Raw genomic sequence first — 15,180 nt, forward strand, 5'->3', positions numbered from 1 at the left:
GCAAGGATGTTGGAATGTGTAGACATCATTATCCAAAGTACCTGTATGAAGACACGAATTGGGTATCAACCAACTTTATATACAAACAGAGATACGAAAAATTATGGTATATATGTGTAATAAGAACTGCAATGCAAAAAAAAAAAAAGTACATGTATAAAAACATGAAAAAAAAAAAGAATAGGAGCTGGGGTTGTGGCTCAGCGGTAGAGTGCTTGCCTAGCAAGTGCAAGGCCCTGGGTTCAATCCTCAGCACCACATAAAATAAATAAATAAAACACAGGTATTTTTGGAGCTGGGGATGTGGCTCAAGCGGTAGCGTGCTCGCCTGGCATGCATGTGGCCCGAGTTTGATCCTCAGCACCACATACAAACAAAGATGTTGTGTCCGCCGAAAACTAAAAAATAAATATTAAAAAATTCTCTCCTCTCTCTCTAAAAAAAAAAAAAAAAAAAGAAAGAAAGAACAGATGATCTCTGTAGTTTCTCCCAGATCTGTCAATTCCATCAACCACATGTAGAAACTCCAAAAGAAGAGCACTTTATGAGTGAGAAATACAATAGATGGGGCTGGGGATACAGCTCTGTGGTAGAGCACATGCTTAGCATGTGCCAAGTCCTAGGTTCATTCCCCTGCACCAAAAAAAAAAAAAAAAAAAAAAAGGAAAAAAAGAAAACAGACATCGTGTTGAAGGATAGACAACCAAGAGCTAATTTTGAACTAGTCCTTAGCCAGTAATGTGTTTCCACCCCAGCACTGGTCCCCCAGATGTTATTGTTACTTGAACTTCAAGAATAATTTTGTGATTTACTGAGGGCCCTTGGAACCAGAACATTATTTACTTAGGAAATATTATATACATTTCTTTTAAAATATTTATTATTATGGGAACTGTTATAAAATTGTCTACCATAAGCTCTGAATTTCTTTGCATTTTAAAATCACTTTATCTTTTTTGCAATGAAAGTTATGGGGAAAAATTATTTGCTTTTAGACAAAGTGTAGCTGCTCGGAGCATACGCTTTGGAGTACAATCCCACACACTTAGTTTTTTGTCCTGATTCCATCACTTACTAGATTTGAGCCTGGGCAGTTATTTAACTCATTTAAACCTCCTTCCTCCATTTGTTTTTTTTTTTTTTTTTAATCCATTATAAGAAGATGGTGATGCTTATTTCAGAGGAGACATGAGATAACCCTTTTTTAAGTATTCATCACATTGTAATCATTTAAAAAATAACCTCAACAACAGTAATACTAAATTACATGTCAACTAAATAAATTCATTTACTTTTTATAAGGCCAAGTAGTCTGTTTTTACCATAATTAATCTCTTATGATAAATTTAAAATTACATTTAGGTGTTAAATATTATTTAGCCTGTGAGTAGTCTATATAACTAGAAGTAGAAAACAGATCAGGGACAAGGTATAATAATGTCATCACTATGTATAGGATATCAAACTCTACTAGCTTTCCTAAGGTGTAGTTACATGCTACATCAGAAAGTCCCTCATTGTCTGGTGAGACAATGATGACTAGCATCAGTTTCTCTGAGTACACAGCAGCATTCACATAAAATGAGTCCTTGGGTATGTAATGTTTGAGGCAAATATGGTGATATTTAAGTAAACACTCAAAAGGAGAAAACTCTGAGGACAACAATTAAAGTTCTACTTTGAAAACCATGTTTGCTCTATGTGGGTTTAGTCATTCTGAGCTACAGCCATATTTGAAACTGAAAACAAACCAAAAAAAATGTGTGGTTTCTTTTTTCATGTTGTACAAAAAAGTGTGGAATCCCCTAGAAAGTATGTGCAATTGCTATCAGAGATGCTGTTGCTAGGAAACCAGAACACAAACAGAAGATTCGAGAGAGCCCTGCCTTTTGGCCCAAATCTCAAGGACTATTCTAAATTGTGCAATATATAATTTGGGAAGGTCATGGTTGTTGAGGGTTATTTTTTTGCTTTTTATAACTGTTTCAAAGAATGGCAATGGAAATACAGCTCAAACTTTTTCTAACAGTAGCGACATGGGAATTGGGATGCAAGACTCCTAAAAGGCCCTTGTTAAGAGGCTCAGAGCCAACATTAAATGAAGGTCAACTGTGTGTATGTGTATTTACTGTTGTTGTCAAGGAGGCAAAAATTGTCAGGATTTAGCTTTTCCACTCATTCTGAAAGGTCTGAATAGGTTTAATGTTGTGCTTCAGATCACTGAGACCTTGCTAGAAAAGCCCTGAAGCCAAAGCAAACCGAACTGCAAGATTTTCTTAGTAAATTATTATTATTTAAAGAAGGTTCTATTAATGATATTGGTAAACAAAGTTGTTTTTTCTTTTTTCTTTTTTTTTTCCAAAGACAAGATCTTGCTTTGTTGCCCAAGCTGGTCTCAAATGCATGGGCTTAAGTGAACCTCTGTCTTAGCCTCTGGAGTAGCTGGGACTATAGGCATGTGCAACCACACCTGGCTTGGTAAACAGATTTTTTTTAAAGTTAGCATTATCCATAAAGAATATCTTAGCAAGAAAAAGAATGTAAGTAAGAATTAGTCATAAAATAAAATAAAAATTATGTCATAATGCATAAAATGTCATAATGCAGAAAATCTGTGCTTTGGATCCACACTAAGGTTGTATTCATTTCCAGACTATTTTAAAAGTATCACAAAGACAAAAGTCCTAAATATGAAATAGGCTGAAAGAGCCATCATAAGCAGAATAGAATATAGAAGGTATGAATGGGAGAGAAAGTCTAGTCAGCATTTAGGGAAATGCCTTTTAAATTAAACAGAGTTTCAAATAGGATTTCTCTTATGTCACATGATTATAATAAAATAACCACGGGATTCCATGTTTTCACTCATGTCTTTACCAAGAGTTTGCTTGTAGACTTAATAGGTGAACAAAAGAGGTGTGCTTGGTCATAAAGGAAGTTATTTCAGAGGCAGATGGGCAGGTGTTTCACCATTCTCTCTCTGTGACATTATATTTATCCCAGCCCAGGAGGAAGTAACACTGTGAAAGCAATTCCATCACCCACAGAGAGGAAGCTCTCTGCCTGAGATTAGGACCAGACGGCAGGAGTGTGCTCTGGAATCTTCTCTGACCATAATTCATAAAATCACTTTTGTTGCAAATATACCTCCAGATGGTTCTGAATTTTTTTCACCAAGTGGGATCAAGGCTCAGGACAAACAGAATAATAATGAAAAAAATGGTTCTAAAATAATTTTCAAACAGGAAAAATTAGGTAATAGAAGTCTGTATTTCAAAGATATAACTTTGAAGGCATTATTAGGAAAAAGGAATATGACAATTGTGTGTCAGAATTTATCTCAATATTGGCCACAGCATCCTTTGGTACCTTTGTTAAAGATCCACTGGAGCATTGCTCCCCTTCCTCTTCATTTTTTTTTAAAAATTTTATAGTTGTAGATGGACAGCATGCCTTTATTTATTTTTTCATGTGGTGCTGAGGATCAAATCCAGTACCTCACACATGCTAGACAAATGCTCTGAGCTCTAGCTCCAGCCCATCATCTTGATTTTGAAAACATACATCCCCAACCTTTGGTAGCCAAGATGCAGAATGCTCTCCTTAGGTTCCCTCTATCACCACGACCTGTGACTTCGCCACCTGTAATGTCCTCCCCTGACTTTCCAAATTCCCTGCTTCAAAGACAACGGTGGGTGCCTACTGTTCACTCCGTGCAGTTCAAAATTATCCCACAGGCTTTCAGTGTTCAGTGGACTGCAGCCCCAGGAGGTCTGTGTAGCCTTGAGCCCTGCTCTCTTTACTATTTTATACCCCTCTACCCTTTTCTTTGCTCATACTAATACAGGCATCATCTATGAATCTTTGTCCTGATCATTCTCTGAGGGCTTTCAAACCACACAGTGATCTCCCCAAGCCCTTGCAATCTTGCAATAGGAACACCCCAGTTCAGCACCTCTGTTGAATTTCTCCAATTATACTTCAAACTGGGTTGTGTGCACCTTGAAGACAAAGATTAGTGGGATACTTCTCTTATATTCAAAATACTTGCACAGTTTTGGACATACATTTCATTATTTTCACAACTCCAAACTCACTGATACAGAGAAATCTCTTTCTCTGTCCCCAAGTCTTTATTTTCACATACACACATGAACAATTGCCTAAAGGACACATCTTCTGAACATTTCACAGGCATCTCGAGTTCAGCATATTCAAATTGGAGTTCATTATTTCTACTCACTCTTGGTCTCCTTCCAGGATCCCCAACATATAAATAATGGCAACAATACACACCAAATCATTTAATACAGAATGTGGGAGCTGTCTATGATTCTCTTTTTGACTCAGATTCATGATTATATTCTGCTTTCTCATCCACCTATCTCACTTTCCAAATATCTGTTTAATACTTGACCTCACCCTGTACTCAATTTCTTTCTTTAGCTCTAGTACAGAAGTTTTCTTAACAAGTCAGTCTTTTAGTTCATGCCATCCAGGAAGAGCTGGGGGTATGGCACAGTGATAGAGCACTTACCTATCTTGCCCAAGACTCTAGGATTTCCTCTTCAGTATGGGGAGGTGGGAGAATCTGAGGTCTTTTGTGAATGGCAGGAAAAAAAAATCCAAGTTCTTGCACTGTACCTTATCAACTAGTCTCTGACAATCTGTCCTGCCTCAACTTCTATCACTCTTTTTTGATTACTGTTTATTATCAATACCCTAAGGAGTCTTTCAAGATTTTTTCCCAAATTCTCACCCATGATAATTTAATACCCAGATATGCTTATCTCTCTAATGTACTGTATTTAGCTCTGCTTTATACACTACAGAGTAAGACTTTTTTACACCCCAAGCATCTCTTTGGAGGTGATACTCCCCACAAAGCTAGAGGTCCAGCTGAGATACTTCTCCTTTGGAAGGCTAGTATGTTCTCAGGCCTCTTGCCTCTACTTAGAAATGCCTTCTTCTTCCAGATATTTGTCTGATCAATTCTTGCCTATTTTTTAAAACTCAGCTCAAATATCAAAGCTGCCTGGGAGGAACTTCAAACTCTCCTCAGACCAATTTGGATACCCCTACCTGCAATCCCACTCGCTGTATGATGGATCTCAATGTATTTCTAATGCTTGGCTAGTCTGTCTCCCCTGCTAGATGACTGACAAGGATCCCATCTCCCTCCTCTCTGTTATGGGCTGAACTACATCCCTGCCAAAATTCATGTATGGAAGTCCTGACCCCCAGGCCTCAGAAAAGGACTATATTTGAAGACAGGCCTTTAAGAAGTGATTAAGGTCAAATGAGTCTGTAAGAGTGAGTCCTAATCCAATCTGACTGCTGTCCTTATAAGAAGAGGAAATTTGGAAACAGAAGACATCAGGATGGGTGTACATAGAGGAAAAGCCATGTGAGGGCACAGCAATAAACTGAACATTTGCAAGCCAAAGAGAGAGGCCTCAGGAGAGACCAATGCTGCCAGAACCTTGGATTTGGACTTCCAGGTTCCAGAACTGAGAGAGTAAATTTCTGTTGTTTAAGCCACCTTAACTGTGGCATTTTGTTATATCAGCCTGAGCAAACTAATACTCTATATTACAAACCCCAAGCCCAGGGTCTGAGAGTGAATGAATAAATACATGCTGGTGGGTTGGTTGAATGATTGATTGAATAAAAATCTTGTTGTCAATAAAGACCTGCTCATAGAGGTTATGTGTCATCGATGTAACATGATTCACAGCGTAAGCTGTCTGCCCTTCAGAGGACAAGCCCAGCTGACTCACCCTCACACCCTAAAGCTGATGACCCAGCATCTGAGTATGGAACACAAAGGGATAAGGACATTACGACAGATAAAATCTTCATCCCAAAGAGTGAACCCCCAAAACTTCACATCTCTAAGTCACTTAAAGGAATACAAATGACAAATTCAAAGGAATTCTCTCAAAAGACTAACAACAAACAAAAACTACTGAAAGACCATTTGAGGGAGAAAATTGGAACAAAGGTTGAAGAGAGGCATGGCTGACCTCATGGAGGTTCCTTGCTGGTGTCCTAAAACAGGTTTGTAGGAAGCCTTTGGTACATGTCCAAAGGCAGCCAAGAAGATGCTTGCTCACTTTCTAACAGAGAATGGTCATGGAGGTTCCCGATGATTTTTAAAATATTCTTTCTTAGGCTGGGGATATATCCCAATGGTAAAGCACTTGCACAGGACTTGCATACCCAGCACCAAAATAAAAATAACAAAAGAAAGTTCTCCCCAAACCAATTTCTGAAAATTCTAACGGATTGAAAAAATCTCACAAATAGCTAAAAAGATGATAAAACATTCAACTCCCATTTGGGAGGCTGACATCATCTATTTCCCCAAGAAAGGCCACTCTTCCCTTTGTGGAAGTCCAGAGTGACATCACCTCCTGATCACTGGGCCCTGAGCCCTTCCCCTAAGAGCTCCCAGCTGAAGTGCAGGCTTCCTTTGCAAATGTCACTCTTTCCTTCACAAAGCTCCTTGACTTTGTCTGTAGGCTGGATTCTGTTGCTAAGTGAAAGGCGACCCCGGGAGCAGAAGAGAGGAGGGGTGTGCACAGCTGGCTGGGGGGCCCCCTATTCACACAGCTTGTGGAAAATTCTATATGCCCTTCAATATCCCAGACAGAGGCCCCCAAGGCCAAATTCAGCCTCCCAACAAAGCCTTCAAGGCCGAACACTGTGAACCGATTATCTTGACTGTGGCCATTTCTTTATTCCCAGGGTGGGACTCTCTTTGAGGACCTGCATAAAGGCAGGGCAGTGTGGCTTCATCGCACATCTACAGAGCCACTTCAAAATGGGCCACAGAGAAAGCCCATTTGTAGATCCATTTTCTCAAAGTAAATAGAAGACTTGTGCAGTTGACAAAGGAGCACATTTGGTAAACGGATTTATTTATTAGTTAGCAAAATGAATACAATATATAGGAATTCTTCTTCAACAGCAATGCTCAGGAAATGATGTCATCGTACATTCTGAGCTCTCTGCATAGCCCCGCCCCCCCACCCCCCCACCCCCAACCCCCAGTGTTTAGTGCATATTTCGAAAAAGAGCAAGAGGAGAAAAGTCCACAAATGTGATGCTGATGAAAAGGGACCAGGAGTTGGGGATTGATGTTTTCTGAAGAAAGTGTGTTAAAGATTCTGCAGACTTCTTGACCTTAGCTGATTTGAATGTTAAGGGTCAAGAGCCAAAGTTACCTTGAGATATCTTAGACCCTTTCATAGCCATGTACCTTATCTTTGATGTCTGACTTAACATCCTTATAACTAATGGAGGAGCTTTTCAGAATGTATCACTAAGCTTGGCAGACCTCTAGCCTCCATAACCCTAAAGCTAAGATGCTATCACATCTGAAACCTATGGAAGAGATTTCCCTGCCTTCCTGTGGACTGTCTACCTGATGCTACCACTAATTCATTGGCATATATTGATTTATTTTATTTGTTGTTGTTCTGTGACTACAAAAGTTCAAGCAGCCTCTTTTATGGTAGAATATATCATTCAAGATAACTTGAATCTGTGTTCCTAGGCTATGGTCACTCATATTTGATTCAGAATAAACTGTTATTTTATGTCAGTAGAGCTTAAAGTCACTTGCTGTGACCAAATGAGGAAGAACATCTTGGGCTAAGTCAGTCTGAAGAGTCCTGAGCCCTCTGGGCAGACACTTAGAAGAGCAGTGAAGAGACTGTTGTTTTGATTTTTTTTTTCTGCTGATGGATTATACACATTCATAATACACATATACAAACACAGTCACGAATATAACTACTGCATTTATAAATGGAGAATATGGTCATGGGCCACATAATGAATTTCAGTTAACGTTGGACCTCATATACCATGGTGATCCCATAAGATTACATTACTAAGTGACATGGTAGCTGTTTCATTTAGCGTTAATATACTCTACATTGTTCATATAAAATGATGAATCTGGCTAACTGCATTTCTCAGAATATATCCCCATCATTAAGCAATTCGTGACTATAACTTTAACATTTATTCTGCATTTTGTATTTTATTCCAGAGTCAGAGTTCCACCACTTACCATACTGCTCCAATTATTTGAGACCATACTTAAAATACATTTTTATGAAGTATGAAGGATTTGCATGAGGAAAGACGGTGTGGCCCCTTTGCCTGCCAGAGTCCCTGCCTTATGGGATTCACCTATTGTGGCCACTGCTCAGCAACCCAGTCTCCTTAAGGGCTGCAATTCTGCAGTTACACAGTTCGGATGAGGATCATAACCTTTGTGTACTTGTGGCATTGCATAAATGCAGTATACATCACAGTTAATTTTGCATATATATAAGCTACTGGCAATCCCTTTCCAAAAGATGCTTACCAAGTATAATTAAATGGGCAACACAGAGTTAAATTTTTTTTTTCTTCCAGTTTTGGTCCCAACTAGCAAAATGTTGTTGCACAACTCTGGCTCCAAGTTTAGTGAGTTTTCGGCAACTGGGGGAAAGTTTTGAAACAGTAAACAGGAAAAGAGAAGAGACAGAGGGTGCCTTTGACTCTCCCAAAAGAAGGCAGATTCCAAACAGAACTGGTAGAAAAACTTTTCCCAGTAAAAACTAAGAGCTTTCATCAGAGGATTCCATTATGTTGGCTAGAAGAACCCAGTGATACAGTCATTTGGGTGTAGCCAACAAGGACCATTTGATCAGGTTCTCAGGGTGGCCAGGGGCTAGTATGGCCACACAGCCTGGGCAGCAAGATACAACCAGCAAAATCACTGCTTCTGAAACTCATCCTGCCTGCAAGGCCAAGTTACCTAGGGAGTCTTTAAAAATTTATCCATCATCAGCCACTGACCAACTGAATCCCAGCTCTGGGAGTTGGAACCCAGGAATGGGTACTTTTTGAAACTTCTTGGTAATTCCAATATGGCTCCAGGATTAGGACATCTCCTGAGATCTTGAGCCCAGGTTAGCACTTCCCTTCATAACTTCTCCCCTGGGGAAGTTTCCTCCCCTTTGTATCTTTGAAATAGTAGTTCTCTCTTGCAGGGATCACAGTTACCATCCTACTGCCATTAAACAAACTGTTAGGACAATGTGCCCTTGGAACACCTCAGGATTCATCAGTCCTAAGGATAATGCCTTCCTACCTTTCATTTCTCCGGGCTTCACACCTGTTCTTGCCTTGCTCCTCAAAGTGAGGTCCAGAGAGCAGCACCATTGGCATCACTTGGGACCCTACTAGAGATGCAGGTTCACTGGCCTCTTAAATCAGAACCTTTCTTATTACAAGATGCCCAGTGAGGGCTGGGGGTGTAGTTCTGTGGGAGAGTCCTTGCCTCATATGTATAATGCCCTGGATTTGATCCCAAGCACAGCAAAAAAGAAAAAGAGAGAGGAAAAAGAAAAAAGGAAGGAAAGAAGGGAGCAATTCTATGCACATGAAAAAACTAAGGAACACTGCTCTGGAGAAGAATATCCCTAGCCATTGAAAAATGGGTTATTTTCCAGGATTTTCTTTCCTTTCTATGTTCTCTCATATTGTCTCTAGTTTACTTAGAATCATAACCATGTTTCTGAATCAAGAGTACTAAGAGTACTAAGAGTCCTGTAGCAATGAATTGGTCCAATTCTTTCACATTAATAGTCCAAAGTGTTGACCATTCTAAGATTAAACTTGCCTACTTGATGAAGAGGAAAATCTAGAACTTCCACAAACTTAATTATCATAGCCTATTTACCTTAGGAATTCATCATCTATGTTTTAAGCTACAAGAATCTCTGTGGATCACCATTGACTGTTTTTAAATGTTGAGAACCTCATACTTACATTTTAACAGAAATACACTTAGTATTTGTAACCTCAGAAGATCCAACACTTTTAAGTATATACAGATGGTCCCCTGACTTACAAGGGTTTGAGTTAATAATTTTTTTAAATATGATGGCGTGAAAGTGATAAGCATCCAATAGAAACCATACTTTGAATTTTGAATTTCATATTCAACACTTTATTATAACAAAATAGATGTTACAGGTAGGATGATTTTTGCCCAGTTTTAGGGTTAATATGTTTTGAGCATGTTTAAAGTAGGCTAGGCTGTTACCATGTTCAGCAGATCAGATGTATTAAATGCATATTTGATTTGGTAGCACATACGTGTAATCCCAGAAACTTGGGAAGCTGAGGAAGGAGAAGTACAAGTTTGAGGGCAGCCTCAGCAACTCAGTGAAACCCTCAGTAACTTAGATATTTTCAGTTTATAATGGGTTTATTGGGATATAAACCCATTGTAAATGAAAAGTATTATGTCCTAATAAACAGGGTATCTGTAACAGGCACTGGTGTGTAGCTCTGAGACTCCCATGAGCCAACCACAGCACACTTAGGTTTACCTCCAGTTTTGACCATAGGACCACAGATTAGACAACTGTGTGATTGTGCTTGATTCTAGGTATTGTATCACAATTCCATTTCTCCCTTCCATTGACTGAAATAAACCAATGAGTCCTAATATCTTGGTTGAGAAGAGCAGCTATAATATCCACAAGGGATGGATCACCCTAGGTTAGTGGTTTTCAAACTTTAATTTCTGGGAGACCAGTTAAGACACAGATTATTGGACCTAACTTAGAGTTTATAACGTAACAGTTCTGGCAGGGGGCCGAGAATTTGCATTTCTAACAAGTTCCTGGTGATCCTGCTGCTGCTCTTGGGGGCCACATTTTGAGAACCTCAGCTCTGACCCACAGGGCATCAGTCTTGAAGTCTCAGATGTCTTGTTAAAAATGACTTTTCAACTTGGAATGGAACCACCACTTGCCCCAGTTATCCCACTCCTTGACCTGTACCCAAAGGACTTAAAATCAGAATACCACAGTGATGCACTCACATCAGTGTTTACAGTAGCTCAATTCATAATAGCTAAGCTATGGAACCAACCTAGGTGTCCTTCAACAGATGAATGGATAAAGAAAATGTAGTGCATACATATATATACAATGGAGTGTTACTCTACCATAAAGAAGAATAAAATTATAGCATCTGCCAGTAAATGGATGGAACTAGAGAATATCATGCTAAGTGAGATAATCCAGTCCCCCAAAAACCAAAGGCCAAATGTTCTTTCTGATATGTAGGTGCTAACCCACAATAAAGGAGGTGGGGAGGGAAAAACAGAAGTCCACTGGATTAGATAAAGGGGAATGAAGGGAAGGGTGGAAGGATGGGAATAGGAGAAGCAGTAGAATGAATTGGACATGACTTTCCTATCTTTATATATGAATACATGACCAGGGTACTCCACATCATGTACAACCACAAGAATAGGATCCTAATTAGAAAAAGTTATACTTCATGTATGTATAATATGTTAAAATGCACTCACTGTCATGTATATCTAAAAGGAACACATTTTTTAAGAAATTGCTTTTCAGCTAGGCATGGTAGTAATCCCAGAAACTTGGGAGGCTGAGGAGGGAGGAGTACAAGTTCGAGGCCAGCCTCAGAAACTTAGTGAAACCCTCAGCAACTTAGAAATAACTGTCTCAAAATTAAAAAAAAAAAATTTAAAAAAGGAATATAATTAAGTGGCGAAATACCCCTAGGTTCAATCTCCAATACCAAAAATAAAATAAAACACAAAAGTGACTTTTCCAGTATGTCGGTGGGCTCCAATGGGCCCCTACCCTATTTGGCAGGTGCAATGCACACCTGGCTTCATTTGTTCAGCATAAATTTCTGCCCTGTTCCTCCCCTCAGCTCCACTCTTCCCCTTCCCAGATCTCTCTGATGTGTCCCTATCTTTCTTCCTCTGCTTAATGTCAAGGTGGGCTTTAGGTCTCATTCTACTGTTGCACCTGCAAAACTCCCATCCCACCCTGCAGCGTGCTTGCTATACCCAAATACACACATTTCATTGGGCTTCCTTCTTTCTCAAAGGCATTTATCATTGTGCCTACTTAAGCAGCTATCCAAATTCTTTCCATCTTTGACATCACTCTCCTCTCTGAACCCTCTCAGAATGTTGCTCTTACTGAAGCAACCTAAATGCCCTTCAATGGATGAATAAAGCAAGAAACTGTGGTATATACACACAATGGAATATTACTCAGCATTAAAAGAGAATAAAATTATGGCATTTGCAGGTAAATGGATGGAGCTGAAGAATATCATGCTAAGTGAAGTAAGCCAATCCCAAAAAACCAATGGTCGAATGTTCTCTCTGATAAGTGGATGCTGATCCATAACAGGGATGGGGGGAGGCATGGTAAAAATTGAGGAACTTGATTGGGCAAAGGGGAGAAAGGGGAGGAAGGATGCATGGGAGCAGGAAGGATGCTGGAATGAGATGGACATCATCACCCTAGGTACATGTATGTCTGTACATATGACATGACACTACATCATGTACAACCATAGAAATGAAAAGTTGTGCTGCAATTGCATACAATAAATCAAAATGCATTCTCTGTCATATATATTTGATTAAAGTAAATTAATTAATTAAAAAAATTAAAAATAAAAATACCCATTGGACATTAAAAAAAAGAATTTGGGGCTGAGATTGTGGCTCAGAGGTAGAGCACTTGCCTAGCATGTGCAAGGCACTCGGTTCAATCCTCAGCATCACATAAAAATAAATAAATATATTGTGTCCAACAACAACTAAAAATATTTTTTTAAAAGAATTTAACTCTTCAACCTCTACCAATGTCTGAGAAAAATTTCTCTTACCTAGCACTAAATTACTACTTTGGTTCCCTTAGGTGTTGATGGTATTGTTTCTAAGGACAGAATTGGGAAGGGAACAATTCTTGGTTAAGCAACAACTACAATACAGTAAAGATCAGCACAGGACTTACCATGAATGAACCACTGCATTTGAAATCCTTTCTCATGATGACCAACCCCATCTGTATGGAACAGCACTTGAAGTTTGGAGCCTGTGGTACTCCCTGGTGAGGGAATGTTTGCTCCGCAGTAGCGCCCAATCCGATTTGATCCATCATAGAGCTGAAATCAGAAACATTTTCCAATGTAACAATATTTCATGTGGTTTGTTGAAGGAAAAAGACCAAGTGTATTTGTGTAGCAAAAACTTTTCCTGCTTCAAAGTAAGGAAAATCTGCTGAAGTGGGTTGGATACAGGAGGCTTAACTTAAGAATAGAAATTTGTGTAAAGAGGGCTTTGGAGATGAATCTGATTCCTAAGGCCAATAAATTTGGAAATCTGACTGTTAATTTTAGTTTTATGTCAATGCAGCAAGTCTAAATATAATCCAGGTACAGAATGGTGGGCTGAATGAGCTGCCTACATATATTGACACATAAAAGATGCTCAATGAATAGCAGCTATTATAATTTTAAATTATAAATTGGTCAATAAAACCCTTATTAACTGTAAAAAAAAATCACACAGTTTAGGATGGAACTAAAGAACATCATGCTAAGTGAAGTAAGCAAGACTCAGAAAGCCAAGAATTAATTTTTTTTCATATGCAGAAGCTTGAGTAAAATAAGGAGGAAAGGAGGAGCAGGCAGATCTCATGAAAACAGAAGAGAGATCAGTGTCATAGAGGAAGGGGATTGAGTGAAGACAGGAGGAACTGGAAAAGGGAGGAACTAAGGAATGAAATTGAACAAATTATCCTATGTTCCTAGATAAATATATCACAGTCCACCTTTATGTATATCTATAAAACACCAATTAATTAATCAATTATTAATTTTAAAACAATTTAAAAAAACAGAAGGAAGACCAGTAGGGTAGAAGAAGAGGAACAGAGGAGGGAGAAAGAGAGGAAAAGAGGAAGTACAGGGGCCTGAAATAAAACGAATTGCATTCCATGCATGTATGGGTATATCAAAGCAAACCCAGCTTTATGTATAACTGTAATGCACCAAAAAATCTTTTTAAAAAACAAGACATTTGGGCTGGGATTGTGGCTCAGCGGTAGATTGCTCGCTCAGTACGGGCGGGACCTGGGTTGGATTCTCAGCACCACATAAAAATAAAGGCATTGTGTTGTGTCCATCTACAAAAAAGATTCCCTCTCTCTCTCTCTCTCTCTCTCTCTCTCTCTCTCTCTCTCTCTCTCCCTCCCTCTCCTTAAAAAAAAAAAAAAAAAAAAAAACCAAGACTTTTTAGAGCAAGGCACAGTGATGTGCGCATATGATCCCAGTGACTCTGGAGGCTGAGGCAGGAGAATTCTGAATTCAAAACCAGCCTCAGCAACTTAGTAAGGCCCTAAGCATCTTAGGGAAAACCTATTTCAAAAAAAAAAAAAAAGGGCTGAAGATGTGGCTCAGTGGTTAAGGGCCCCTGAGTTCAATCCCCCTTACCAAACAAACAAACAACAACAACAACAACAGACATTTTAAGAAGGTATGAAAAAGAAAAACATAAAGATTAATCACACTGAAGATAAAACTGTTAATATATTGTTAGTACTAGAAATTTATTTTGGTCAATCTTTTTCACTTGTACATGTATGTGTATCTATCTGTCTATAGATACACATATAATAAATTTGTGCAGGTATGTGTGTCTGTATACGTTTGGGCTACATATCTAATTATATTCTGTTTTTCACCAAGCATGTCAATAAATAGTCTGTGTAAACATTTTTAACTGTGGCATTAAATGCAGGATTTGCATTCTCATTTGATTTTGTTCATTTAACATATAACCAAATTTTGCAAGTATAAATATTCGATGTTTAAATGTTTCTTTAAAAACATTCCAATAAAGGGAATTAGTCAGAATATAATCTTTTGTGGCTCTTATTATACTAGTATTAAATTTCACACCAGAGAATTTATAATAAATTACCTTCTCACCTGCTGTTTACAGATGTTTCTCTCAATGGAATTTTGTCAGTTATGACTCCTATTATTTTTATAACTGATAGTGAAAAGTTGTGCTTTGAGTAATTGTCTTAGTTTGGGTTATTTTTATTACTTTGGGATCTTGAGGCTAAAGATTTTTTTTTCATGTTTAGACTGATAAGGTCTTTACCCATTTTTTTTTTTCATGGAGGTATTTCTACAAACTGTTGTGCACCCCGTTTATCTGCATCATTGAATAACCTCATCAAACACAGATCTCCAAATTAAAAATTAACAAACAAGAAAACCGTCTCTCTTTCCTTGGGAAAGACAATGCCAGTCCAA

At 38.6% G+C, this 15,180-nt stretch overlaps 1 protein-coding gene across 1 annotated transcript in view; it reads right to left on the reverse strand.

Annotated features, from left to right (window-relative positions):
- The window catches only part of CUBN (cubilin), a 307,889-nt gene that overhangs the window by 191,324 nt on the left and 101,385 nt on the right, over positions 1-15,180 (reverse strand). Inside the window, exon 28 of the mRNA XM_081299156.1 lies at positions 12,870-13,020. Within this exon, the coding sequence (XP_081155282.1) occupies positions 12,870-13,020 (151 nt within the window). The remainder of the gene's footprint in view (positions 1-12,869; positions 13,021-15,180) is intronic.

This window comes from Spermophilus citellus, assembly GCF_964194105.1.
Source record: "Spermophilus citellus genome assembly, chromosome: 6".
NCBI classification, from domain to species: domain Eukaryota; kingdom Metazoa; phylum Chordata; class Mammalia; order Rodentia; family Sciuridae; genus Spermophilus; species Spermophilus citellus.